The sequence below is a fragment of the Phacochoerus africanus genome, chromosome 9, assembly GCF_016906955.1.
Source record: "Phacochoerus africanus isolate WHEZ1 chromosome 9, ROS_Pafr_v1, whole genome shotgun sequence".
NCBI classification, from domain to species: Eukaryota; Metazoa; Chordata; class Mammalia; order Artiodactyla; family Suidae; genus Phacochoerus; species Phacochoerus africanus.
Window position 1 is genome coordinate 23,665,767 of NC_062552.1, and position 27,854 is coordinate 23,693,620.

At 48.8% G+C, this 27,854-nt stretch overlaps 2 protein-coding genes across 2 annotated transcripts; one reads left to right on the forward strand and one right to left on the reverse strand.

Annotated features, from left to right (window-relative positions):
- The first annotated feature begins 539 nt into the window (after positions 1 to 539).
- Positions 540 to 12,912, forward strand: TRIM40 (tripartite motif containing 40). The gene is made up of 6 exons (XM_047797753.1): positions 540 to 621; positions 1,146 to 1,805; positions 9,964 to 10,056; positions 10,905 to 11,111; positions 11,378 to 11,400; positions 11,582 to 12,912. The coding sequence occupies exons 2-6, from the start codon at positions 1,461 to 1,463 to the stop codon at positions 11,847 to 11,849; spliced, it is 936 nt and encodes a 311-aa protein (XP_047653709.1). The 5' UTR covers positions 540 to 621; positions 1,146 to 1,460; the 3' UTR covers positions 11,850 to 12,912.
- A 2,594-nt stretch (positions 12,913 to 15,506) lies between these two features.
- On the reverse strand, positions 15,507 to 27,386 carry TRIM10 (tripartite motif containing 10). The gene is made up of 7 exons (XM_047797762.1): positions 25,951 to 27,386; positions 23,164 to 23,259; positions 22,361 to 22,591; positions 21,295 to 21,317; positions 20,356 to 20,471; positions 18,609 to 18,641; positions 15,507 to 16,671 (listed from the first exon to the last, which is right to left on the reverse strand). The coding sequence occupies exons 1-7, from the start codon at positions 26,380 to 26,382 to the stop codon at positions 16,154 to 16,156; spliced, it is 1,449 nt and encodes a 482-aa protein (XP_047653718.1). The 5' UTR covers positions 26,383 to 27,386; the 3' UTR covers positions 15,507 to 16,153.
- Positions 27,387 to 27,854: the final 468 nt, after the last annotated feature.

A 27,854-nucleotide genomic window follows, 5' to 3' on the forward strand; every position in this document is an offset into this window, starting at 1 on the left:
GCCAAGGAGCTTTGACTTTGGGGAAAGTGATTTTATCATAGCGACCCCACAGCAGCCAGCGGCCAGATGGGTTAAGGAAGGATCCTATGGAGTAAGATTTGAACAAGAATGTGGGACCTTTCAATCAAGCCCCAACTGGCAGCTTTCATGAGCGATTGCCCCTGTGGGCTCCACCAGCTCCAGCGCTAAGACCAGCCTGACTGGAGGGAAACTGGAAGACAGTGGGTGGGTCCTTGGTGTTCCAGTATCATGAGCAGATGTCGTGGTTCTGTGGTACCTGGGTCCCAAGATGGGGCTGGGGCTCTGGGATATCTCTGTCCTGTACGTGGACTCTCACTTCATGTCAGATTTACATCGGAGGCACCAGGACTTTCCTCCTCCCCGCGTGCAAACAAGCCACACCCTTCACCAACCAAAGTCCATCTCACCTGCCAGCTACCTTAGAGCAGTCACGCAGCCACAGAGAGGATGGACCCTGTCATGTCTGCCCCATTTCCCCTCATATCTCACACGTGATCATAAATAACCTGCATGGTTGAAAAAGAACCATTCCCCTGCTGACCATCTCTTTAGATCCGGAGCCCAAGAAAAAGACCTGACGTCGTAGCAGGAGAAACCGAGGTAGGATACCAAGAGAGCTTTTCTGGAAGTGCACTAGACGAGAGGCTTGGGGGTGACAGAGGAGAGTTGAATGCTCAGTGTTTAAGGGAAGTGGTTGGGGGGGTTACTTCCTTTTTTGGTCATCTTTGGAGATGGCTTGAAAGGAAGGGAAAAGGCCTCTGGACTGCCCCATGCCCTGTTCTCTTTCTCTTTCATTTCGGAATCTGTGTAACCGTGGAAGGGATGACCTTTGGGACAATGAACAGGCCCCGGAGATGCTGATGCAAAGGGCCGGGTAGTCATTGACAGCGGTAGCCAGAGTCTTAGACAGTGACCACGAGCCTTCAGGTATCGGGGTGGGAGAGGACCTGCCAGATTCTCTCAACCGAGGGCAAATCAGAGAAGACTTTCAACTTTGAAGTTTGTGAGGCTCTGGCTTCTGACCAGCAGGACCCTCTGGCCTTTTAACTTTGAGCGTGAAAATATTCCCCGCCAGCTCTGGAGAGGAAAATAGAAATAAGTTTTGGATCACCTGCTTCCTCCAGGTGTATGGAAACCAAAGGCCAACTTCAAGTTTCGTGAAGACCAAGAAAAGCGGAGGGTGCAGGTCGAAGCTGATGCTTTATTTCTGAAACTCGTGGCAGAATGGTGGTTTCTGTGGTCCGGGCTACCGCTCTATTGATGGAGAACGGACAGCTGCCTCAAGTTCAAGGGCTGAGTCATGTCCTCTAAGCTGCTCCGGGGCTGCCTCCTTCCAGCTGGGCCATCTTATCTGGACTGTCGAGGGTGGCAGGCCCTCCAGAGCGCCGGCGGGAAAGGGGGCCCTCTGGGCGGGAGGCTGGCAGGGTCAGGGAAAGGCCATGATCCCTTTGCGGGAGGACAGCCGGGAAGAGGGCGTCTGCCCCATCTGCCAGGAGGGCCTCAAGGAGGCGGTGAGCACTGACTGTGGACACCTCTTCTGCCGAGTGTGCCTGGCCCAGCACCTGGGGAAGGCCTCGGCCTCCGGGGTCCTCAGCTGCCCCCTCTGCCGGAAGCCCTGTTCTGAGGGGGTCCTGGGGGCCGGCTATACCTGCCACAGCCACCAGAAGAAGGTGTGCTGGTTCTGTGAGGAGAGCAGACTTCTCCTGTGTGTGGAGTGCCGGGGGTCCCCTGAGCACAGTTCTCACTGTGAATTGGCCATTGAAAACGCCATCAGCCACTACAAGGTAAGGCGGGGTCACTGCAGCCATCCCCCTGGCACTACCTCCCTGAGTTACCCCCACCCACCCCCGGTCTCATGCCTGGCATCTCACAGAGGCTCCGTAACTGACACTTGGTCTCTTCTGCCTCGTCTTATTTTGGACTCTTGTCTTTGCTTTTCTGTGTGTATCTTGCTACTGATGTTCAAGTTTCAGTGCATTGAGATGAGTCTGAGAGGAGATGCTGTCACCGTGATGTCCGGTTCCCAGGAATCGTGAGCCCCTCTCACTTGGCTCATCCGTAGCGTGAAGGAATTGAGCTAAATAACAACACCCCTTTAGGACTAAGACTGCATGATTCCCCTGGTTGATGGCGCTAGGAAACTGGCTAGAAATGTGGTCAGGTTTTACATATGCTAAAAATTACCCTGCAAATATGTTGAGACCTGGCAACTAGTACATGATTCTATCTTTTCCTTCTCGCTCTATCTTTTCTTTCCTTCTTTTCCGTGGTGACAATTTTTATACTTTTTTTTAAATCATAAAATGGTACATTAAGACAACACGATTAAGGTATAAAGTCAAAACTAACAATCTTTTTTTCCCCACTTTCACCCATTCTCAGTCCTCAGAGGTAACCATTATTAGATTTTTGTGGATCATTCTTCCAGAAAACTGTGTGTGTGTGTGTGTGTGTGTGTGTGCGCGCGCGTGCACACGTGTGTGAATGCACTCTCTAAACACACACACACACACACACACACACACACGGATTCTCTCTCTGTTTTTTTTGTAACTCATTCTTATCATAAAAAAAGCTTGGCCATTACCCCATTTTCCCATCAGTACATATAGGTCTTATTAATTCTTTTCAACAACCCCATGGTGCTTGATGCTATGAAGGTACCATAAGTTGGCAGGTATTGAGTTATTTCCAGTTTATTTTGTTTCTTTTTTTCTTTTCCTTTTCCTTTTTTTTTTTTTTTTGCTTTTTAGGGCCGCACCTGCGGCATATGGAGGTTTCCAGGCTAGAAGTCAAATGGGAGCTACAGCTGCCAGCCTGCGCCACAGCCACAGCCACGCCAGATCCAAGCTACGTCTGTAACCTACACCACAGCTTATGGCAATGCCAGATCCTTAACCCACTGAGTGAGGCCAGGGATCGAACCCACAACCTCATGGTTCCTAGTCGGATTCATTTCCGCTGAGCCACAATGGGAGCTCCTCCAGTCAACTTTGTTTTGAGATCACATGGAATGTCGCAATGAGTATCCTTCCACATATATTTTGGAAGACTTAGAATGTCAAGATATACTTAAGTGAAAGAATAAGGTAACTTCCAAGTTAGGATCAATTTTTCCTATCTGCACTTACTGACTAATCCATGGCTCCCTCGCTGATTTGAATGTCGACTTCATAATACACCATGGATACATGTAGACGTACATATTTCCTGGACTTTCTATTCTGTTCTATTCTTGTCTGTTCTGTTTGTGTGTCAATCCATTTTAAACATTGAAACTTAGCAATGTGCTTTAATGTCAGGTAGGTCTTAGAACCCTCAAAATACTCTTATTTTTCAGAGTATTTCAGATATGTTTAGTTTGCCAATTAGCTTTAGTATTTTTAAACCAAATCTTCCCACTTCCCCATTCCCAATTTAGTTAGTATTTGGTTGGATGGAATATTGACATATTTTTACTGTGGTGTCTTTCTAGCCAATCATGAAGGATGAATCTCTAGTCTTCTTTTAGATATATGACTTTTTTTTGAATATGTTATGATACAGGATGAGAAAGTGGGGAGTCCAGATTGGGGGTGACTATGGAAAAGTAGAGAAATAATTCAGAAAGCCAAAGTTCTCTCATTCCAACATAATTTCCTCTAAGTGCAGGTACCCAGGAGAGGGGACCCCTCTGCTAATGGGTCACTAAATAGATGAAAAAGTCCATTCACTCAATCAATGGTTTATTCAGGTCTGTGCTTGGTGTAGGATTAGTGCTAGGGACTGTAGGAAGTACAGAGATAATTCATAGCTTTTGTCCTCAGGTCTACCTTTAAATTATGACATGACACCTAAAATAAAAAATAATATTTGTTTATTTAAGTAAGACTTAAGTTCAGAGTTCCCGTTGTGGCGCATTGGAAACGAATCCGACTAGGAACCATGAGGTTGCAGGTTCTATCCCTGGCCTCCCTCAGTGGGTTAAGGATCCGGCATTGCCATGAGCTGTGGTGTAGGTTGCAGATGTGGGTTAGACCTGGCGTTGATGTGGCTCTGGCCAGCAACAACAGCTCTGATTAGACTCCTAGCCTGGGAACCTCCATATGCCGGGAGTGCGGCCCTAAAAAGACAAAAGACAAAAAAAAAAGAAAGAAAGAAAGAAAGAAAGACTCAAGTTCCTGAAGTGTGTTAAGAACCACAGTATACCCTAGGATTACAATGGTGAACAAGTTAGATGCCATCCTTACTGCCAGAGACTTTGCAGTTTAGCAAGAAAGACAAGAAATCTAACAAACTATGGAGTTCCTGTTGTGGCTCAATGGTTAACGAATCCGACTAGGAACCATGAGGTTGCAGGTTTGGTCCCTGGCCTTGCTCAGGGGGTTAACGATCTGGCGTTGCCTTGAGCTGTGGTATAGGTCGCAGACACGGCTTGGATCCTGAGTTGCTGTGGCTGTGGCGTAGGCCAGCGGCTACAGCTCTGATTCAACCCCTAGCCTGGGAACCTCCATATGCCGCTGGAGTGGCCCAAGAAAAATGGCAAAAAGACAAAAAAAAAAAAAAAGGAAATCAAACAAATGAAAGTCTTTTATGAACTGGGAAGAAAACCAACAAGAGTCTGGGAGCAATGGGTGACCCATGTTACTGCAGTCAGTGAGGGCCTCATAGATGAGGTGTTGAGACAGGAAAAAAGAGAAGGCAGGGGTTCCCATTGTGACTCAGTGGGTTAAGGACTCAATGTAATTTCCATGAGGATGTGGGTTTGAACCCTGGCCTTGATCAGTGAGTTAAGGATCCTGGGATCCAGTGTTACCATGAGCCCTGGTGTAGGTCACAGACGCTGCTCGGATCTGGCATTGCTGTGGCTGTGGTGTCGGCCGGCAGCTACAGCTCCTATTTGACCCCTAGCCTGGGAACCTACATATGCTGTGAGTGCGGCCCTAAAAAGAAAAAAAAAAAAAGTGATGGTAGAGGAGTTCCCACTGTGACTCAGCAGGTTAAGAATCTGATTAGTATCCATGAGGATGCAGGTTCAATCCCTGGCCTTGCAGCATGTTAAGGATCCCTTGTTGTCCGAGCTAGGTCACAGATGAGGCTCGGATCCCTCATTGCTGTGGCTGTGGCGTATGTAGGCTGACACCTGTAGGTCCGATTTGACCCCTAGTCTGGGAACTTCCATATGCCTTGGATTTGGCCTTAAAAGGGAAAAAAACTTTTTTTTAATGATGAGAGAGTGCATTGAATGATGCCAAGCCATCCAGTAAGATGGCAGCGGTGAAGTGGATGCTGGGCTGGGAGGAGGCACAGGGCTTCCGCCCTAACAGTAGGGAATATTGGCAGGGAGCTTTGCATTTTGGGAGGTGGCTTGAGTGTTTGGGTTTGTTTCCTCAATAATATGTGAGGAATGAAGATGAGCAGTGTGGGACTGTGAAAGGTTTGAAGAGCGAGGAGAAACTGTGGTAAAGTTTGGGGGCAAAAACCTATGGGCAGGCAGCATGGAGCACCAATCTGGTTTTGTAACTAGAGATTTAGTGAGTTTCAAGAGGCTGCCTGAAGACAGCCAAGGGCAAGATGACAGTAGAGTTTATCCCAGGATAAGGAGTTGATTAAAATGTAGTAAAATGTAAGGCAAGGGCGTCGAAGGTATTTCGAAAGGACTGATTACAATGGAAGACCCTGTGTGTTTGTAGGTGGTGCTAGCTTAGCTTTGAAATAAAGATTTCTTCTGATTACTCACCATTTCTCTTTGGTGAATCAAATTTTGTAAGTTAAATATTGTAAATTATAAATATTGTAAACCATGTCCTTTTAAAAGGAATTAGGTATTGCCTGACTTCATTCTAGAAAGACTGAAAAACTTGCAGAGCTACAAGGTTTATTTTGTACATCTGTTCCTTACTGCCCAACCCATGTTGGTGTCAATTATTTTACTGTATTTTGATTGGCATTCTAAATGCGTAAGAGTGACTAAGATGTCTTACTTTGCTTGGCTATGAATGCTGGTGGTGAGGCTTTTATCCGTACGGAGACTTTCAACATTTTCCCCTAGAATCAGGGCATACATTTTACATAAATGCATCAAAGTAGTTTAACTTTTGGATGATAAGCTATATTAATTATGTTTAATCTTCATTTTTCTTACTCTGTTCTCTCTTTCTCTCTTTCTTTCTTTGTCTTTTTTAGGGCTGCACATGCAGCATATGGAAGTTCCCAGGCTAGGGGTCCAATTGGAGCCACAGCTGCCGGCCTGCACCACAGCCACAGCAATGCCAGATCCAAGCCTCGTCTTCAACCTACACCACAGCTCACGGCAACTCCAGATCCTTTAGCCCATTGGACAAAGCCAAGGGATTGCACCCTCATCCTCATGGATGTTAGTCAGATTCATTACTACTGAGCCGTGCCGGGAATTCCTTTAGTTGACTTTAAACTCTTCGTTAAGTTGTAAACTACTCCAAAAGATAGGACTATGACATTTGAACTGGATCTTAAGATAGATGTGATCTTGCCAGGCAGAAATAGATAGCCTTTCTGGCAGAGGGAAATAAAAGAAAAACCACGAAGAGGTGTGGCTGCATGGGGTGTGTTCAGGAACCACCAGCAATTCTGTTTGGCTAGTGTGGAGAGCGGGGAGGGAGACGGACAGGTGATGCTGGACAAGCGGATGGGGTTAGGTCCTGGAGGGCCTTGGCTATTGGGTTGAGGAGCTTGGGCTTGTCTTTGGTAATGAGAAGCCCTTTTGAAGACAAAAGTAATACAGGTGAAGATAAGATACCACTGCGACGTCAAGCTGGATGACAGGCAGAAGAGAATGGTCAGTCCAAGGACAGAGATGCAGAGGTCAGGCGTAGTGGATTGCAGAAGAGGGTGGGGAAGAGGATGATAAATTCGATTTCTCCAGCCTGAGTCTGAGCGGCCAGTAGGGCAGGACGAGATACTTAGCCCTCAGCTGAAAATGGGATTGGCCCTTAGGACAAAGATCTGGTTTGGCATTCTGATAAGATCTGAAGCCTGAAGTTAAGGACACAGTCTGGCGATAGAAAAGGTTTAAGGAAATGACCTTAGCAAAGTCGAGGAAGAACAGGGGCTGGGATGTGGGGAGAATCACATCAGAGAGGAGGAGGCCTGAGAGGAAGGCACCTCTGGATTTCCCTCCTGGAGATCACTGGTGACCTTGGAGAGAGCAGTTGCAAAAGAGTGATGAGAAGCAAAAGCAGGTGGCTGAGGAGGAAGGGGGCCATGAGGACGTGAAGACAGAAAGAACTGACTGCTCCTTCAAGAGATGTAATTGTGGGAGTTCCAGTCATGGCTCAGTGGTTCAAGAACCTGACTAGCATCCATGAGGACACAGGTTCGATCCCTGGCCGTACTCAGTGGGTTAAGGATCCAGTGTTGCCATGAGCTGTGGTGTAGGTCAAGGATGTGGCTCGGATCCCGTGTTGCTGTGGCTGTGGCATAGGCTGGTGGCTACAGTTCCCATTGGACCTCTAGCCTGGGAACCTCCACGTGCTAGAAAAACACAAACAAACAAACAAAAAGAGAGATGTAATTGTGAGTTCTTGTCGTGGCTCAGCAGGTTATGAACCCAACTAGTAGCCATGAGGATGTAGGTTCAATCCCTGGCCTCCCTTGCTCAGTGGGTTAAGGATTCAGTGTGGCTGTGGTGTAGGCTGGCAGCTGCAATGTCGATTTGACCCCTAGCCTGGCAACTTCCGTATGATGCAAGTGTAGCTCTACAAACCAGAAAACAAAAAGAGTGAGAGAGAGATGTATTGTCAGAACAGAGAAGACTGAAGGGGAGGCAAGGTGAAGGTTGTGTGCTGGTTCGAACTTTGTGGGACCTGAACTTTCCCGCTTCCACAAACAACCCTCCACCCCATCCGGGCCTCCACCTTCACTTCCCAGGCCCGAGTGAAATTTACAGCACCCATTCACTTCCTCCCCCTCCTATGACTGTTTTATTCCTTTCCTGCTGGGAAATGCCTGCACGTAACACCCAGTAACGTGACACATTTTTTCATAATTGTCAAGTGACGTCATTGTCTCCTCTGCTCACTGGAGCTTTCTGTCTTCCTGAGTGTCCTTGCTGGTCTCGCGCCCACTGCCCCTTGACCTTGGTGCATCCTCTCAATCTCAGGGCCAGAAAGAACTTCTAGAGTCGATTCCTGCAACCTCAGCCTCTCTAGCCGTACATCTCCAGTGACAGGGGACTCTTTTTTCCCCGAAGCAATACATTCTAGGGGTTTATACGAGGAAATGAGGCAAAGTGACAAAAATAAGAAATATTCCCCATAAACAGCTACCACCAAGAACAAAATCCCACCCCAATTTTTTTGAGCTGAGATGAGAAATTTTAACTTAATGAAACACACACTCTTCAGTTAAGAGCACGCTTCTTCTTCTTCTTTTTTTTTTTAATCTATTGTCTTTTGTCTTTTTAGGGCCACACCTACAGCATATGGAAGTCCCCAGACTAAGGGTTGAATTGGATCTACAGCTGCCAGCCTACACCAAAGCCACAGCAGTGCAGGATCCAAGCTGTGTCTGTGACTTACACCACAGCTCATGGCAATGCCAGATCCTTAACCCACTGAGTGGGGCCAGGAATTGAACCTGCGTCCTCATGGATACTAGTTGGGTTTGTTAACCACTGAGCCATGACAGGAACTCTAAGAGCACACTCTTGTCTTTAGTCCACAAATCCCTTTTTTTGCTTTCTTTGTTCCATTTAATCACCCCTCTGCCCTCACCCATGGGCAACCCCTTAAAGTATACTTTTTGTATTTTTATTTGTAGACAGTTTGGTGAAACACTCTGTGCTAGGGAGCTCCCGTTGTGACTCAGTGGTAACGAACTTGAGTAGGACTATCCCTGGTCTCGCTCAGTGGATTGGGGATCCAGGGTTGTCTCGGCTGTGGTGTAGGCCGGCAGCTGCAGCTCTGATTCGACCACTAGCCTGGGAACCTCCATATGCTGTGGGTACGGCCCCCCAAAAAACAAAACAAAACAAAAAAACCACGGTGCTGCACTGTGTCCTTGTAGCTTGAATTAACACAGTCACATTATGGGCTTCATCCTATTTCTTGCTTTCCCCTCTCCCATTTTTGAGGTCAGGGCATGTTTTGTGGGTCACGTAGTCCATGGGTTCTGACAGCTGCATCATAGTCCACAGGGGGTACCTGCCTCATTTTACTCACCCACTTTTTTTTTAGAAACCGAAATCACTTGTTATATCCTTAGCTTCCAGGACACAGTGACCCCTTGAGACTTAGGGAGTTCCTGCTGTGGCGCAGTGAGTTAATAATCCGACTTATCTCTGTGGCATTGCTGGTCCAATCCCTAGCCCTGGTGTAGTAAGTTAAGGATCTGGCGTTGCTGCACTGGTGATGTAGGTCACAGGTGCAGCTTGGATTCGATCCCTGGCCTGGGAACTTCCATATGCTGCGGGTGTGCCTGAAAAAAAAAAAAAAAAAAAGATTTATAGAGAGGTCCTTTGAGTTTGCCTCTAACAGAAGGCTCTTGTCCATCCCGGTGGTGGGGGTCGGGGTGGGGGGGTGCCTCACCGTGGGCAGGCGGTGTGGGAGCTGCGGGGGAGTGGTACCAGAGGCCTTGCGTCTCCTCTGTAAGTCAGTTCTCTCTAGACTGACTGCACTTGTTGATGAGAAGTAAGAATTGCCAGCGATCAGTGTGCCACTTTTAGATGTCAGGAGAAAAACACCCTGAAGTCAAGCAGGAAAGGTTCTGTTACTCCCTTATTTTTGTGTAGGGAAGTCTTTTAAAAAAACTTTACCTGTTGCTTTTTGCCATCATGTTCCATTAAATAAACTCTGGTGCTCCTCCCCCAAGCATGATACCTGGAAGGCTCCCTCTTTTTAGGCAGAATCCTGGGGTCAGGACCGCCCCCCACAGCACTGCCCCCCCCCCGCCCCCGTCTGACGGTAGGGGTGTCTGTCTCTCTAGGAACGACTCAACCGCAGGATCAGGAAGCTGAAGAAGGATGCCTGTGAGCTCCAGCGGCTCAGGGCTCAGGAGGAGAGACTGCAGACCACGCAGGTGGGCTTTGCAGAGTCCCAGGAAGAATTTGAGGTCCCTCCAAATGTCTGTCTGTCTGTCTGCAGCAGTCTGCTGCAGCCAGTGGGGGGTGGGAGGGGTGGCAAGCCCTCTGACCTTCCTGTGGTTTATGTTCACTGAAAGCTGATCCTGCTCCACCTGGTTTACAGTGAGGATTAAAGGTGAGAAGCTGTCCATCAATTGAAAACGACCACCCAGAAATTCCTTTGTGGCTCAGCGGGTTAAGACCCGACTAGTGTCCATGAGGGTGCAGGTTCGATCCCTGGACTTGCTCAGTGGGTTAAGGATCTGGCGTTGCCATGAGCTGTGATGTAGGTTGAAGACGTGGCTTGGATCCCGTGTTGCTGTGGCCATGGCGTAGGCTGGCAGCTGTACCTCTGATTTGACCCCTTGCCTGGGAACTTCCGTATGCCACGGGTGTGGCCCTAAAAAGAAAAAAAAAAATTGCCACACAAACCACAGGGCTCCTTCTTGGCCTTGGACCATCTATCTTTCTGTCCCTCTTGCTCACTTAAGTGTGAGGTGGCCCCTCACCCTGTGACCTGAAGGGGATGAAAAGGCAGTGGGAGGATGTAGCTGGAGCAGGGGTGGTGGGGGTGCCAACTGTGTGTGACGTGGCATCTGTGGATGTTCCCAAGGATGAGAGGTGTGGAGGGGAGGGGCCCTGCATTTTTTGAGGAATGCTGCCCCCGTAATACCTGCGACATGCAGAGGCAACGACACTCGGGGAGAAGGGCAGAGGAGCCAGCATTCTCACTCAGCATGTTCAGCTGCTAAAGGCCAGGAGGGAGCCATCTGACAGTGATTCTTAGGGCGTCCCCTTTCTGTAGTTTCAGACAGACTGTGGGACCCACAGGCTGGAGGCTGGGCTGGAGAGACAGCTGGATGCCCTCGCCCGGCAGGGGCCAGGCCACCTGGAGGACGTGCCGGCAGAGGTGTCCAGACTTCTTGGCATCTCCAGGGCAATAACATATCTCAGCAACCTGGTAACTGATCTGGAGACAGTGGCCAAGAAACTGGATGTCAACATGCTGAAGGTGCATACCCCCAAGGCCTGGGCTTCTCCCCAGGTTGCAGGCAGCCTACCTGCAGCCTCCCTCCGGGAGGTGTAACAAGGAGAGGCTTCTCCGTGACATGGGTGGTGACCTCTTCGAGGCTGCCCAATTCTGCTGAGCAGGGTATGCAGAAGGAATGCGGTCCCCTCCGCAGCTGGGATCGGCATCCGCTAGTGTGTTGGGGAGGGAACCTGGCGGGGACAGGAACCTGAGAACAAATTGTGACTCACTCTCTTTCTCTCTCCTAGAGTGCCAGCGATTTATTGAACAGGTATGTGGCGTCCCATCTCTCTTCCCCCATGTGTTCACACATACACACCCACACAAACACAGACGCACATCTAGGCTTTGTCAAGGTCAAGGAGCTCCCCGGCTCCGTTAACTTGCATCCCCATGCTACATGGCCAGCAGCAGAGTCAACAGAATATACTAAAGGATTTTTTTGTTTCTAGGAGTGCTCCCGAGCAGATAGAATACTTAAAGAAAAGAACCAACGAAACACTTCTCCTTCCATCCTCGGCAGCTCTGACCCGTTCCTCCCGGGGTCCCCTCATCTCAGACTCACCTCAGCCTCCTGGCTCTCCTTCCTCCAACCTGCCCAGCCTCCCACCAGGTCAGCCTGGTGCACCTGCAGGCCTTCTGTCTCCTGAACACGGCCCCCTTTCCTCATCTCACAGCCGTGATGTGACACCCGACCCTCTGACACCTGGACAATTGTGATTGTCTCTTTCCAGAGCCAGGCTCATCCCGTGGCCCCCACTGTAGAAGTCAAGATCCAAGACCCCTATTTCACCTGTGAACTGATGGTAGCACCCATCTCTTGCAACTTCATATTAAAATGGGAGTGCCCAGAGAGTTCCCGTTGTGGCCCAGAATGATAAGAACCTGACATGGTGTCTGTGAGGGTTTGAACCCTGACCTCACTCAGTGGGATAAGCATCTGCAGTTGGCACAGGCTGGGGCATAGGTTGAAGATGTGGCTTGGATCTGGCTTTGCTGTGTCTGTGGTGTAGGCTGGCAGCTGTACCTCTGATTCACCCACTACCCTGGGAACTTCCATGTGCTGTAGGTGCAGCCATAAAAATAAAAATAAATAAATAAATAATAAAATTGCGTTTTAAAAAATGGGAGTGCCCAGGAGCCTGGATGGCACACACTCGGCAGTGGTGAGGGCACTTCTGCCTATGGAGCTGGCACATCTGTTGGGAGGAATGTTTCTTTGGCGCTCCTGTAGCACCTGTTGTCTGGACCACTCACCTGGTATTTATTCATTGTGTGGGTGGTGGACAGACCCTAGGGTCACACCCCATCATCCTCCGCTCGCAGTGTTCCTGCCCTTGTGTGATCCCCTCTGAGTATGAGCAGAACTTGTGACTCATTTCTAGTCATTGGAATATGGCGACAGGGATGGGATGTTCCTTCACTGACTGTGTTGCACTGGGTAGGATTCCTCCTTGCTGACCGACTCACTGTCGCTGGATTGATGAAGTGAGTGGCCCTATGGCCAGAAGGAAGCTTCTAGGAGCTAAGAGAGGCTTCCAGCCTCCAGCCAACAAGAAGCAGGGGCCCTCAGTCTTGCAGCTGCAAGAAAATTCTACCAACAGCCTAAGGGAACATGGAAGTGGATTTTCTTCCCCAGTCCAGCCTCTGATGAGAAGTCAGCCTCATCAGAGGCTGACTTGACTTGATTGTAGCCCTGTGAGACCCTAAGCAGAGAACCCAAATTTCTGACCCACAGAAACTGTGAGGCAATAAATGTCATAGAAACTTTGATATAATAAATGTGTTGTTTTAATGACATTAATTCATTTTTTATGCAGCAATGAATAATGCATTTGTAGATTAATTATTTGTGCAAATCACTTCTTTGGGTGAATATGGACAGTACTTTGTCTCTGTGCTCCCAGGATTTAGGACAGTTCTTGGTTCATAGTTGGTGTTCAGTGAAGTTTATTACGTGGATACACAAATGAATTAATTAGAAAGTATAAGGATAAGGGCCCTTCTTGATGCTCCAGATTGAATGAAGGGGGCCTTTAATTAGTATTTATTGAGCCCTTGCAGAAATAGTCAACACTATACTTGGCACTGAAGGATATAAAGAATAAAACATGGCTACAAGGAGGTGCTGCATTGTGATGTAAAGAGTAAAAACTCATGAGTCAGACTTGAGTTTGGTCCCAGTCCTGACACCTAATATCTGTGCAAGTTACATGGCCTTTCTACTCAGTACTCAGCACTATTCCCTCTAAGATGAGGATAATGGTATCCATGGCCTGGGATTGTTGTAAGAATTCCATGTTACCAATAACGCCTGCTGCCGCACCTAACACTGCAAACATTCAAATGTGTTAATTCCATCTTCTTGTTCTACTTCTCCATCCAGAAGATTCTAATCTAGCTGTGGAGTCAGAACAAACACATACGGAATAACAAGAGTGTGTGTGGCAGGTTGCATTAAGTGTCACAGTTGCTAAGTGCAGCAGGGATTCAGAGTAGAGATGTGAGTGAGGCTGCCAAAGTCAGAGTTGGCTTCATGGGCATGGGATTGGACAGGCAGGAGAGAAAATTGAGGGCATCCAAGGTCAGGCTAACTCCACAGATGAAAGCATGGAGGCAGGAAAAAGCCACAGCACATTTGCAGGAGGACTGGAATATTCGGGGACAGAGGTGACCAGAAGTCAAGCAGAGGGTTAGATGAGTGACACTAAGACATAGGCAGCCATCAGAGGCTTTTGAGTTGGGCGTGAAGGGAACAGAGGTGTTTCAGGAAAACCAGTCTGGATTGGTTGTGGCGGCTGGGTTGGGGGCGGGGGGGGGGTGGTTAGGGAGGAAGAGGGGGGTTTAGGGAGGAGGAGGGGGGTTTAGGGAGGAGGAGGGGGGTTTAGGGAGGCGGAGAGAGAAAGAGCCTAGTGTGGGTGTTCAGAAAGAGCCTAGTTACTAGACAGGAAGATGCACATCTGAGAGAAACATGAGACCCCCCAAGTCTAAGAGCAAGACATTAGCCAAGGAAAGAGCATCCCTGGAGGTGACAGCTACTGACTCCCATGTCCCAGCTGGGATTAATGTCACACGGAGAAGTTGTCCAGGAGTGGGAGTAGACTGACAGGTTCCAAGGGTCTCTCTCCACTGGAGAGAGTCAGTTACCCTGCCTGTCCTCTTCTGATGCGACTGCAGGCCATTGGGCCAGGTGGGGGTCTGACCAGCTGGCAGTTGGCTAACGGAGCCTATAAGGTGGGCTTCGGAGAAAGAGCGCATCAAAGAGGGACAAAGATAATTGACATCAGGTTTTCTAGGAAAGTAAAAGTGGATCTGTGAACAGCAGAAATTGGCACTGCGTTGTAAATAAACTATAATTTTAAAAAAGCGGAGGGAAAAAAATGTCCATCTGTGATGAATACACCTTTTTATTTTTTATTTTTATTTTTTGTCTTTTTAGGCCTGCACCCATGGCACATGGAATTTCCAGGTTAGGGGTCTAATCGGAGCTGTAGCTGCCAGCCTATGCCACAGCCACGGCAACACCAGATCTGAGCTGTGTCTGCGATCTACACCACAGCTCACGGCAGTGCCGGATCCTCAACCCACTGAGCAAGGTCAGGGATGGAACCCGCCACCTCATGGTTCCTAGTCGGATTCGTTTCCACTGTGCCACAATGGGAACTCCTGAACATATCTTTAATTGGCAGTAAGAGCAGCAGCAGAAGGCATCAGAGCCACACACGTGGCCATGTGCAGACACATGTTCGACTCCATGGAATCTGGACTATGTCACGGAATGGCCACAGGCTAATCCAGTCTCTAAGCTGCCTTGGACCTCAAGCCCTCTTCCCACAGTTCTTGGATGTACAGAGGCAGTAGTACTATGGCCATGAGCAAAGACCTAGGAGCCAAACCATCTGTTTAAAGGCTAGTGTTTAATGTGTGTTATTGCTGTGCTATTTACTATCTGCTGATGTGGGACCAGTTACCCAACCTATGTTGTCTCAGTTTTCTCATGTATGAAATAGGGCTATTAATAATAGTACCTACCTCATAGGGTTGTTGTGAGGATTAAATGAGTTAATATATTAAAAATATTTATTACGGTGACTGGCCAGAGTGAGCTCTATGTGTCTTTTTTACTACGACTCTCAATATTATCATCACTTGCTTTTATTTTTACTTTTTTTTTGGGCTGAACCCACAGCTTATGGAAGTTCCCCAACTAGGGGTCAAATCGGAGCTACAGCCACCAGCCTATGCCACAGCCACAGCAACGCAGGATCTGACCCAAGGCTGCAACCTACAACACAGCTCCTCATGGATCCTGGTCAAGTTCGTTAATTGCTGAGCTACGAAGGGAATTTCCCACTCATTTTTTAGACTCACCCTTTCCAGAAAGCCATCCCCATCTCAACTCATGCCTCCAAGACGGGTCAAGCACCCCCACCCTGCCTGGCTTCCCTAGTAGCCAGGTCAGACCCCTATCATAGCACCCATCACACTGTGCTGTCATTTACCCTTTATGCCTCTGTCTCATCTCATGAACTCCTTCAGATACAGGACAAGTTTTTAATTATTTTTCTTGTCATATCACCAGTGGCTACCATGTTGCTTTGTTCATAATTAGCATACCATGTACTTAAGGATATGAGTAAATGAACTCTAATATTTGAAGAGAAAACACAAGTGAAGAGAGTTGAGATGACTAGTTTAAGATCATATAATTACTTGACTATGAAGCTGGGTCTAGAACCCAGGTCTTCTGGCTCCAAATCCAGTATTTCTTCCTCTCCACAGCTACTGCTGGGATGGTGGTGAGGAAAGCCAGCACTGGTCTGAGTCCCATCCACTGGGCATTGAGGAAAAGTCTTGATCAGCGGATTGAAGGCCATTCCACCTTGTTCCTTGCCAAAGTCCTGACTCTTATCATACCATAAAGCAGTAATTACTATTCCAGATCTTTCAAGTAACCCAGCCAGGGTCAAGTCCATACAGTGTTCTCTTGGAGCCCTTCGCTCAGGGGAAGTAGCTGCATCCTTTCAGGAGCTCAGGGAAAACTTGGACCCTCGGCCCCAGAGCCCAAAGAAGGGAAAGACCTTCTGGGTGAAGGAGGCAGTGAAGGTGTAGATAGGCTCCTGCGTGACAGCATTGACAAAGGTCACCCAGCCCACCTCATAGTCGATGGAAACCCGCACCTGCCGGGGATGTTCCTCCAGGGCCAGGCGTGTGGGGAAGGAGCCCAGGGCAGAGACGAAACCCCAGGCCAGCCTCACTGCCCACACCCCCTCCTCAGGCCGCATGCGCAGCTCCCCCTTCCGCCGGATGTCCTGGCTGACCACGCCCACAGTGCAACTGCCCCCGTGAGCCAAGTCCACGTTCACCACCCATGTGTGTCGCCCCTCTGTGAAGCCACTGTGGGCCAGGACACAGGTAGCCCGGTCAAAGCGCTGAGGGTTGTCTGGCGAGTTCTGCCATTTGTAGGAGAACCGAGCCTGCTGGTTGTCCTCAGACAAGAGGAGCTTGGGGTGGGACGTCTGGGGGTCTAGAGAAATGTGAGCTGTGGGGAAAACCAAAAGGGACACTGATGTCAGCAGACATGCTATCACTTTCAAGAAAGGCCTAAAAATTCCCCTTGGCACCCGTCTATTAGCGTTTTTACCAACAACATATATAGTGCCTATAAAGAGTATGACTGGGAACTTGTTAGAAATGGACTCTTGGAGGAGTTCCCGTTGTGGCTCAGTGGTTAACGAATCCGACTAGGAACCATGAGGTTGCAGGTTCGGTCCCTGCCCTTGCTCAGTGGATTAAGGATCTAACGTTGCTGTGAGCTGTGGTGTAGGCTGCAGATGGGGCTTGGATCCTGTGTTGCTGTGGCTCTGACGTAGGCCGGCAGCTACAGCTCTGATTAGACCCCTAGCCTGGGAACCTCCATATGCTGCACAGAAGTGGCCCAAGAAATGGCAAAAAACAAAAAACAAACAAAAAAAAAAAACAAAAAAAGAAACGGACTCTTGGAGTTCCCCCTGTGGTTCAGCATTGATGAATCTGACCAGAGGTAGCAAACGCAACTAGTATCAATGAGAATGCGGTTCGACTCCTGGTCCTGCTTAGTTGGTTAAGGATCCAGGGTTGACTGAGCTGTGGTGTAGGTTGCAGACATGGCTCAGATCCCACATTGCTGTGGCTTGGCTTAGGCCAGAGCTGTTGCTCTGATTCGACCCCTAACCTGGGAACTTCTATAGTGCCGCAAGTGTGGCCCTAAAAAGCAAAAAAAAAAAAAAAAAACGCTAAAAACCAAAACAAACAAACAAATAAACAAAACCAAAAAACACGGACTCTCCAGCTCCACCACAGATCATCTGAGATGGAATCTCCATCTTAGGAGCATCTGCTTGGGATTCCTGCATGTGTTAATGCCTGCCTCAGAAGATGTCCACGTTTGCTCCTTAGTTCCTAGGTTTAGCACTTCCTTGCTCTGATCTGGTTCTGTGCATCCATCCCCTGGAAGGCACTTCTGCTCCCTGCAAACTGGCTAATGCCCAGAGCTGTGTGTGCCATCTGCTGCTGACACATCACGTCCTCCCATTCCGGTGTCTCAGAGGGCGGAGACATTCTCCCCTTGGTCCACACTTTACGATCCCTCACTGGACAATTCTGCCTCATTTACACGAGTCTTTGCTCCCGGCAGGCTTTCTGGCTCATGCTCGGCTTGTTCATTCTGCCTCAGTAATTCTAAAACCAGGCAGAATCTGAGGACCACTTTTTAACATCAAAAACTCCTGCAGACTCCTGCTTAGTGTTACTTTTAGCATCCATAAATTTGGACACGTTTATAAACTCAGCTATGTCCATCAGTTAGAGAGTCCTTTCCAAGAATTCTATGACTTCCCAGGGTCTTTGGCGGACAGACTGGGACCAGCGGCCTTGAGTGGGGTCTGTTCTGTTCATTCCTTTCCCACCTGCAGGCTGTCCTTCTAACTATCATCTATGAAACAACACCTGAGAGAGAGTAGAAGGTCCTGATGATTCTAAGAATGTGATTCTAAACCCAGACCAAGGCTCCCCTCATCCAGGAAGCCTTTCCAAATAGACATTGTCCCATTCTGATTTAATCTTTCTAATCCCACCATCGCATGCCAGGCAGAATGTGAGCTTCCTGCCAGGGATATAGCATATGTGTGTGCCTATCCCTTTTTTTTTTTTTTTTTTTTGTCAGGGCCACATCTGTGATATGGAAGTTCTCAGTCAGAGCTGCCACTGCCAGCCACAGCCAAAGCCACAGCCATAAGGGATCCGAGCTACATCTGGGACCTATACCACACCTTGTGGCAACGCCGGATCCTTAACCCACTGGGTGAAGCCGGGGATCAAACCCACCTCCTCATGAATTCTAGTCAGGTTCATAACCCATTGAACCGCAATGGGAACTCCCATCTGTCCTTTTCAATTTTAGATTCCTCACTCCTTCCCATCCTGACATAGGCTGCTTACCTGGCTCATAATCCAACTCAAAGCAGAGTTTTTCTGTAAAGAGGAAATAAAACGGGATGAGATTTCATTAGTCTTAGAAAAGCAGAGAACATTTAATGATGAAGAAACTGAGGTCCCAAGAAGGAAAGGGACAAAGAGAAGCATGGAAGCTGGAACCCTCTAGACCGTGGTTCTGAACTTGAATTTGCATCAGAGTCCCCAGACAACCTGTCAAAACACATGTGTTTTTTATTCAGGTGGCCCAGGGTGGGGCTGAGATTTGCATTTCTGGCAAGTTCCCAGGGGACGCTGATGCTGCTGGTGGGGAGGGAGTCCCACTTTGAGCTCCAGCGCCTCACTCTGAGCAGTCAGGGACCAGGTTTACCTTCAGTGATTCAAACAGAGCCCAGGACATAGTAAATGCTCAAGTAACATTTACTTAGAGAACAGGTAAGTGGGTTAATTTATTTCTCATTCTGCTGGGAAATAATTTTGTGGATAGTCAAAAATCAGCCTTTGATGAGAATAAAACTTCCTTCATTGCCAGGGGACTTACTTATAGGAGTGGACTTGGGGGAAAGCTTTTCTTCTTCTTCTTCTTCTTCTTCTTCTTTTTTTTTTTTTTTGTCTTTTTAGGGTCGCATTTTAGGCATATGGAGGTTCCCAGGCTAGGGGCAGAATCAGAGCTACAGCCACAGCCACAGTCACAGCAACACCAGATCCTTAACCCACTGAGCAAGGCCAGGGATCGAACCTGCATCCTCATGGATGCTCGTCAGATTCGTTTCCATTGAGCCACAAGGGGAACTCCTCTAAGGTGAAAAGCTCTTCTAAGGTGACATTTTTGTGGGTGGGTCCTTTAGAAATAAGTGGCATCATTCATGATGTCATGTGGCAGGAGGGGAAAGTGTTGGCATCAAGCCACATGCCTGATTCTCATTTCAAACCCTCCACGCCCTCTCCTACCACCACTCCCAGTCCCGGGAAAGGGGGTCAGGGTTCCCACAGGGGCGGTCCAACTCTGAGAACTAGACTAACAGGGGAAAAGGGAAGTCAGCTACTACAGAGCAAAGAGAAATACTCTTGCTGGTTATTAATTAACAAAGATCATCATCAGACATTCACCATATATTATAAATGCTCCTGTGGATTTTTTTAAGTATTGACATTGACAGATTCTGTTAATCATTATCTTGTATATCACTTTATGGCAATTGACTGGATGCATTTGTTTATTGTTTTTCTTTTCTTTTCTCTCGCTCTCTTTTTTTTTTTTTGTCTTTTTAGGGCCACACCCACGGCATAAGGAGGTTCCCAGGCTAGGGGTCAAATTGGAGCTGCACCTGCCGGCCACAGCCACAGCCATAGCAACATGGGATCCGAGCCACATCTTTGACCCACAGCACAGCTCACAACAACGCCAGATCCTTAACTCACTGAGCGAGGCCAGGGATCGAACCTGCATCCTCATGGATACTAGTAGGGTTCTTAAAAACCCTGAACCCAATGAACCACAGCGGGAATTCCTTTGTTTCATTATTTTTCAAATCAGCTAAGTTTTTTTCCCAGAAATCTTCCTCTTTCTTATCTCTCTTTGTTGTCCCATCATGCTGAGAAGCAGATTTTATAAAGATCTGCAAGAAGGAAAGCAAGGCACTGGAAGGGCGCAAGACTTGTCAATGGTCACACAAGCATCGGGTAGCGGGGCAGGGAGGCCATCCCTAAACTCAGGCTTTTCGGCCACCTATGCTCCGTGGGGTCCTCTTACCCAGAAACGTCTTCATCTCCCTCCGCAGTGGGAGGGCCTGCTGGGGGAAGTCCCGAATCCTCTGACCCAGCTCAGGGGACACAGCCTCTGGTTTCCGGCACCTTCTGGTTTCGCATCTAGGGACACAGAGATGGCAAGGGCTGGGAGTTAGCCTCCTTCGCTGTGCTTCCAGGCTCAGCTGGTCGCCTTCTTCTAACTGGGCTTGGAGGTGCCAGTTCCCCTAGTTCCTCTGGATGCACACCACCCCCCACTGCCCGGACAACACCATGCAGGGTACATGCAGGGGTATGTATCTATGGCTGTATGTGGCAGTGCATTTGAGTATGTGAAAGTGTACATGTGTGTTTTCATCCCTTTTTTATTTTATTTTTTCTCTTAACCTAAAGGCTTTTTTTTTTTTTTTTAATGGCCACATCCACAGCATACGGAAGCTCCCAGGCCAGGGACTGAATCCCAGCCTCAACCTACACGGCAGCTGTGTCTACACTGGATTCTATTTTTTCCCCCCACTTTTTAGGGCCGAACCTGCGGCATATGGACGTTCCCAGGCTAGGGGTTGAATCAGCGCTGCAGCAGCTGGCCTACACCACAGCCACAGCAATGCAGGATCCTAGCCACATCTTCGACCTACACCATAGCTCATGGCAACGCCAGATACCCAACCCAGTAAGGGAGGCCAGGGACTGAACCCACACCCTCAAGGACCCTAGTCAGATTCATTTCCACTGCGCCACAACAATCCATGCTGGATTCTTGTGCCAGGCCAGGAATCAAACCTGCATCCCAGCCCTCCAGAGACGGCACCAATCCTGTTTTGCCACAGTGGGAACTCGTGCATTTTTATCCTTAATGTGAGAATGTATATGGCAGTAATGTGGCGTGTGGTGCATGAATGTATATGTATGTGGGAAAAGAAAGAAGAAAAACTATACTGCTCACCTTATTAGAGTGCTTCTGATATCCTAGGAGAAAGAGAGAGAAAGCAGGGATTCAATTTCCGCCTGACCCCCCAGCACACACACAACTTTTCTTATAACTGGAAGAGACAAAATGCCATATTCTCAGCCCTGGATAGAAAAAGGACACCAGATCTGTACAGTCGCAGCATCTTAGGGTTTACAAGGCTTCAGCGAAGTTTTCGCCCAACCCCTTCATTTTCTTTCTTTTTCTTTTTTTCTTTTTTTTTCTTTTTTTGGTCTTTTTGCCTTTTCTAGGGCCGCTCCCATGGCATACGGAGGTTCCCAGGCTAGGGGTCTAATCAGAGCTGTAGCCTCCAGCCTACGCCGGAGCCACAGCAACGCAGGATCCAAACCGCGTCTGCAACCTACATCACAGCTCACAGCAACACCGATCCTCAACCCACTGAGCAAGGCCAGGGATCAAACCTAGTCGGATTTGTTGACCACTGAGCCAGGACGGGAACTCCATCAGCGCCTTCATTGAATGAGATCCATACTGTAAAGTGACTTGCCCCTGCTGGTCAGAGACAAAGGCAATTCCCATCCCAAGGTCTCCTGCCTCTCAGTGCCGAGTGTGTACCCCAAATCATGCTGCCTTCCCAATGCCTTTTTGGGACCCCAGTACCTCTCCTCCGGTTCTGGGAAGTGAGATGGACCAGGAAGAACTTCCTGACTAGCAGGTGGTGACACAGAAAATAGTTTGCCTTTGAAATAGCACCTGACATTTGTTTGCATAGGGCTTGATGCTTTTCAAAGTGCCACCTTCCCTTTTACTACTGGATCCTCACAAATAAGCAAAGTATGGGTGAGGTAGACAAACAACTTCTCTTCCCTGTATGATGGATGGTGGGGTGAAGATACCAAGCCCAGGGACCAAAGTGACCAGGGAGCTCTTGGGGACGCAAGGACTCTTTGAATTCAGAATTTCTGGTCCTCTGACCCATCTTCCACTTGGGATACAGAGATGTGCGCGTGCAGGAGAGATGGCTTAGATGGGCAAAGATGCCAAAAATCATAGGTGAGCGGGGGCAGAGCTCAGATCTCACCGTCAGGAGGTCCCTTGCCGGCCTCTGGTTCTTTTCCTCCAATTCTTCGATCAGGGTGTTAAACCGGCAGATTTCCCCAGCGACTAGGACATCAAACTCGTCCCGGTGCTTCAGGATGTCCCCATCCAGCCTCTCCAATTGGGCTAAGAGGACGCTCTGCTGTTCCTCCAGGAACTGGCTCAGATGCGCAAACTCAGAAATCACCTTTTGTTTCTTGGTGGCCACCTGAGTCTGAGGGGACAGGAGGAGAGGCTAGAAAGTCATTCCTCCTCTTCCTCTACTTGCTTTTCTTTCTTTTTCCTTAATTCACACCCATCCCCCCCGGCCCAGATCCACATCCTCCAAGGTTTTGTGGTAAAGTCAGAACCCCCCTCTCTGGGTCCCCAGAGAGATTTGGAACACCGGCATGGTTTCCCTTCCACCTTCCATGCCATTTCCAGGAGCTAAACTACCCAGCATCACCTTGGTACCTTCTGCCAGCTGCTAAAAGGGCGAGGGTCACAGGAGGCATGGAGGAGGCGGGGAGGACACCGGCCTCTTGCCTTTTACAAGATGCATACTGTGTGCTCGGCACTAGACTGCATTACAATCCTGATAGCCATCCAGCAGGTAGTGACCATCTTTAATCGCCACAGAAAAATGAACAGGATAGAGGATTGCTTGAGGTCTAGAGCTAGTTAGTTTCCCAGCCAGGATTCGAACTCAGAATGCCTTCAAAGCCCTCTATGCTATGTTGCCTTGGTTTCAGAGTGACCCCAGACCCTGAGGAAGAGAAGAGGACCAGGGAGGGGGTGATGACCTACCAGGAGGACTTGTATCCTTTGGTTTTCTCTTAACTGGATTCTTTGAATCTCTTCTCCCTCTTTTCTTAGACACTCAAGACACTTCTGTATTTGTTCCTGGAGAGAAGGACCATAAACTACTTAAGATGAGGGAGAGGGGGATACATTGGGATTTGGGGATTAGTAGACACCAACCACTATATATAAAACAGATAAACAACAATGGGCTATGGTATAGCACAGGGAGCTATATTCAGTATATGGTAATAAGCTACAATGGAAAAGAATCTGAAAAAGGTTTTACACATATATGTATTTCTTTATGTGTGTGTGTGTAACTGAATCACTTTGCTGTACACTGGAAACCAACACAACTTTGTAAATCAACTATACTTCAATTTAATTGGTTTTTTTTTTTTTTGGTCTTTTCAGGGCCGCATCCATGACATATGGAGGTTCCCAGGCTAGGGGTCAAATTGAAGCTGTAGCCGCTGGCCTACACCACAGCCACAGCAACGCCAGATCCGAACCGTGTCCGTGAACTATACCACAGCTCATGGCAGCGTTGGATCCGTAACCCACTGAGCAAGGCCAGGGATTGAGCCTGTGTCCTCATGGATCCTAGTCAGATTCGTTTCCGCTGAGCACAACAGGAACTCCTAATTTTTTTTTTTAATTTTTTTTTTGTCTTTTTGCTATTCCTTTGGGCCGCTCCCGCGGCATATGGAGGTTCCCAGGATAGGGGTCCAATCGGAGCTGTAGCCACCGGCCTACGCCAGAGCCACAGCAACGGGGGATCCGAGCCGAGTCTGCAACCTACACCACAGCTCACGGCAACGCCAGATTGTTAACCCACTGAGCAAGGGCAGGGACCGAACCCGCAACCTCATGGTTCCTAGTCGGATTCGTTAACCACTGCACCACGACGGCAACTCCTTTTTTTTTAATTTTTAAGATAGAAACAATGACTTAAGATGTATCATCTCTGCCTCCAGGAATGGAATGACCCAAGAGATTAAGTCACTCCCTTAGCTGACAATGCCTGGGTCTTCATTGTCCTTGACAGCTTACTCTCTTTGAGTCTTTGCTTGTTTCATCTGCCAAGAATTGTCCCCTTTATCTTGTGCCATCAGAGGCTATGACTCCATATTTCCACTTGAGCCTTAATCTCTTCGAGATAAACACCCTAATTTCTTTTGCCTTTAGAAAGTGGTATCCGGTAGTTCCCGTTGTGGCTCAGTGGTTCATGAATCCGACTAGGAACCATGAGGTTGCTTGGATCCTGAGTTGCTGCAGCTCTGGTGTAGGCCAGCAGCTATAGCTCCGATTAGACCTCTAGACTGGGAACCTCCATATGACATGGGAAGTGGCCCTAGACAAGGCAAAAAAAAAAAAAGTGGTATCTGGGATCTGCCCTGAGCTTGCTAGGCCCGTCTTTGAAACTATCCCAACTTTCTCACATGTCCCAAAAGGAACACATCCAAACCGCCTCTTCCGTGAGTAGAATCAACTTTCTAGGTATGATTCTGAAGGGAAGAGGAATCTTGAATAGTGCAAAAATAATCAATAATTTTTTTAAAAAATTGTTCACTTTATTTTTTTTATTTTTTTGTCTTTTTGCTATTTCTTTGGGCTGCTCCCGCAGCATATGGAGGTTCCCAGGCTAGGGGTCGAATCGGAGCTGTAGCCACCGGCCTACGCCAGAGCCACAGCAACACAGGATCCGAGCCGCATCTGCAACCTACACCACAGCTCACGGCAAAGCCGGATCGTTAACCCACTGAGCAAGGGCAGGGACCGAACCCGCAACCTCATGGTTCCTAGTTGGATTCGTTAACCACTGCGCCACCACGGGAACTCCCTAAAAATTGTTCACTTTAGAATAGAGTTAGGAACAGGTGTACACACATAAATGTCCATATAAGTACGTTTCAAAATATATTCAGAATTCTCACCACTAAATGCTAATTAAGGAGTTCCCGTCGTGGCGCAGTGGTTAACGAATCCGACTAGGAACCATGAGGTTGCGGGTTCGGTCCCTGCCCTTGCTCAGTGGGTTAACGATCCGGCTTTGCCGTGAGCTGTGGTGCATGTTGCAGACGCGGCTCGGATCCTGCGTTGCTGTGGCTCTGGCGTAGGCCGGTGGCTACAGCTCCGATTGGACCCCTATCCTGGGAACCTCCATATGCCGCGGGAGTGGCCCAAGAAATAGCAACAACAACAACAACAACAACAACAAAAGACAAAAAAAAAAGATAAAAGAGAAAAAAAAAAGACAGACACCTGCTTGTACTAAACACAATGCATAAACAACTAAAACCAGCATATACTCATTTCATGACAGAGAAAGTTACACACCACATATGCTTACTCAACCTGCATATATATAAACCCCAATTGACTCACAAAATGTGAGCACTGTTACACATGCGCACTTGAAGAGTCAGATCTCCCCCAAACACGCCACACACAGTGATAAACGTGCACCCATGAATACCTGCACACCGTGTTTGTGCATCATACCTGACTAATCCAAGGCCCAGACGCACACACTCATGTTTGGGTGACCCATTCATCCAACGTGTATTTACTGAGCTGCTCTGATGTCCTGGCTGTAAATAAACAACCTAGGACGTCCTGCAAACACAAGCTCTCCCACCCAAGCTCTATCGCCTGGGTGATGATAGTAGATTGCATTTCTTTTCAGAGTGGCTCAAATAATCCACACCTCTGCTCTGATGCTCTTAGTCCGGTCCGATGGCAGTCCCCTCGCCCACCTCCGGAACCCCTCCGTGTCCCCTCTCCTACCCGGTAGGGCCCCGCCGCGTCCTCCAGGAAGCGCACGGTGTGGTGGCGGTGCTCCCAGGCCTCCCGGCACACCACGCACAACTGCATTTCATCGTCCTCGCAGAAATAGTAGACCTTCTCCCTGTGCTCCAGACAGACGTCCTCCTCCTCCTCCGAGCCCAGCTGGGACCCCAGCTTGAGCCGCTCGATGTTCTCCACCACGCTGGCCAGCTGCCAGTTGGGCCGGAAGCTCCCTGGGCGGAAAGGCTCCTTGCAGAGCGGGCAGGTGGGGAGCTCCCCCGGATCCAGGCAGGGGATCTCAAGGTAGCGGGTGAGACAGACGCGGCAGAAGTTGTGGCCACAGTCGATGGTGACCGGCTCCCGCAGTGTCCCTTGACAGATGGGGCAGTTGACCTCATCGGCCAGGCTGCTCACGGAGGCAGCTGAGGCCATGGTGTTCCTGGGCTTGGGGCCTCTTCAAGGTCACCCTCTCCGCTTGGCTCGAGGCGTGCGGGGGACTGGGAGATCAATGAGGACAGGCACCACACACTCACACACCCATACACACACTCGGCCAGACACAGAGACCTCTTACATACCCACTGACACCCTCGTGGTCACACACACACACGTGTGCACAAAGGCACGACAGCCACTTGCATCTCCGGCAGCCAGGGTTCTGCTGTCCCCCTCCCGCAGGAACAGACACACACCTTCCTCCAGCAGAGACAGAGAAATAGCAGAGGAGGCGGGAGAAGGGGTCACAGCATCCCAGAGATGACCTCAGTTTCTCTCCGGACCAGCCCACGACCTGCAAGTTGCTGTTCCTTCCTGTCTAGCCAGAGACATTCACAGCAGAAGGAAAGCGATCATATCTTAACCATCCACAGTTGGAAGAGACTGTTCTTCTTTGGGGAGCAGGAGGGAGACTGGGTCACAGAGCAGGGATGCCACCCCCGCCTCCCTGCAATAGGACCAGCTGTCTCCAGGGAGATTGGCGGTATCAGCCGACCCAGGGGAGTATGGGGACCCTGATAAGGGCGTCGTGCCTGGGGTGGGGACAAGGCACAAGCCTCTTTGCCAGTGATGCCCCCACTGGCCTGCTACAGGCTTCCAAGGGGGTGGAATGGAATCTGTGTGGGGGAGGAGAAAGAAAAAGAACAAGAGCCAGCGTTTATTTACGATAACCTTATTCCTCGCACTGACATAAGCAGTTCGAACACACGATTTTATTTATTCCTCCTGTCTGCTCTGTAACAGGCTGCTCTTAGGATGTTAGCTGGGGTCAGCCAGGTTGCTTAGCTTGCCCAAGGTACACAGCTAGGGAGGTGGGAGGCTCTAATTTGTGCTCAGATCTGTGGGTGTCAGAGCCGTGCTGTCCAACAGAAATACAGTAGGAGCCATGTGGGTGATTAAAGATTCCCAGTGGCCTTTTTTTTTTTCCTTCTTCTCTTTGGTTGCACCTGTGGCAAGTGGAGAAGTTCCTGGGCTGGGAACTGGACCTGAACCACAACAGTGACCCAAGCCCCCACAGTGGCAATACCGAATCCTTAATCAATTGCGCCACAAGGGAACTCCCCGGTGGCCATATTTTAAAAGTAAAAGGTGAAATTAACTAATATTTAGCCCACAATACTATCAGCATGTAATCAGTAGAGCAAAAGAGTCACAAGACATGTTACGTTCTCTTCTTCCTCTTCTTTTTTGTTTTTTAGGGCCACACCTGTGGCAAATGGAAGTTTCCAGGCTAGGGGTCGAATCAGAGCTGCAGCTGCAGGCCTACGCCACAGTCACAGCAACTCGGGGTCTGAGCCACATCTTCGACCTACACCACAGCTCACAGCAACAATGGATCCTTAACCTACTTAGCAAGGCCAGGAATCGAACCTGCAACCTCATGGTTCCTAGTCGGATTTATTTCCACT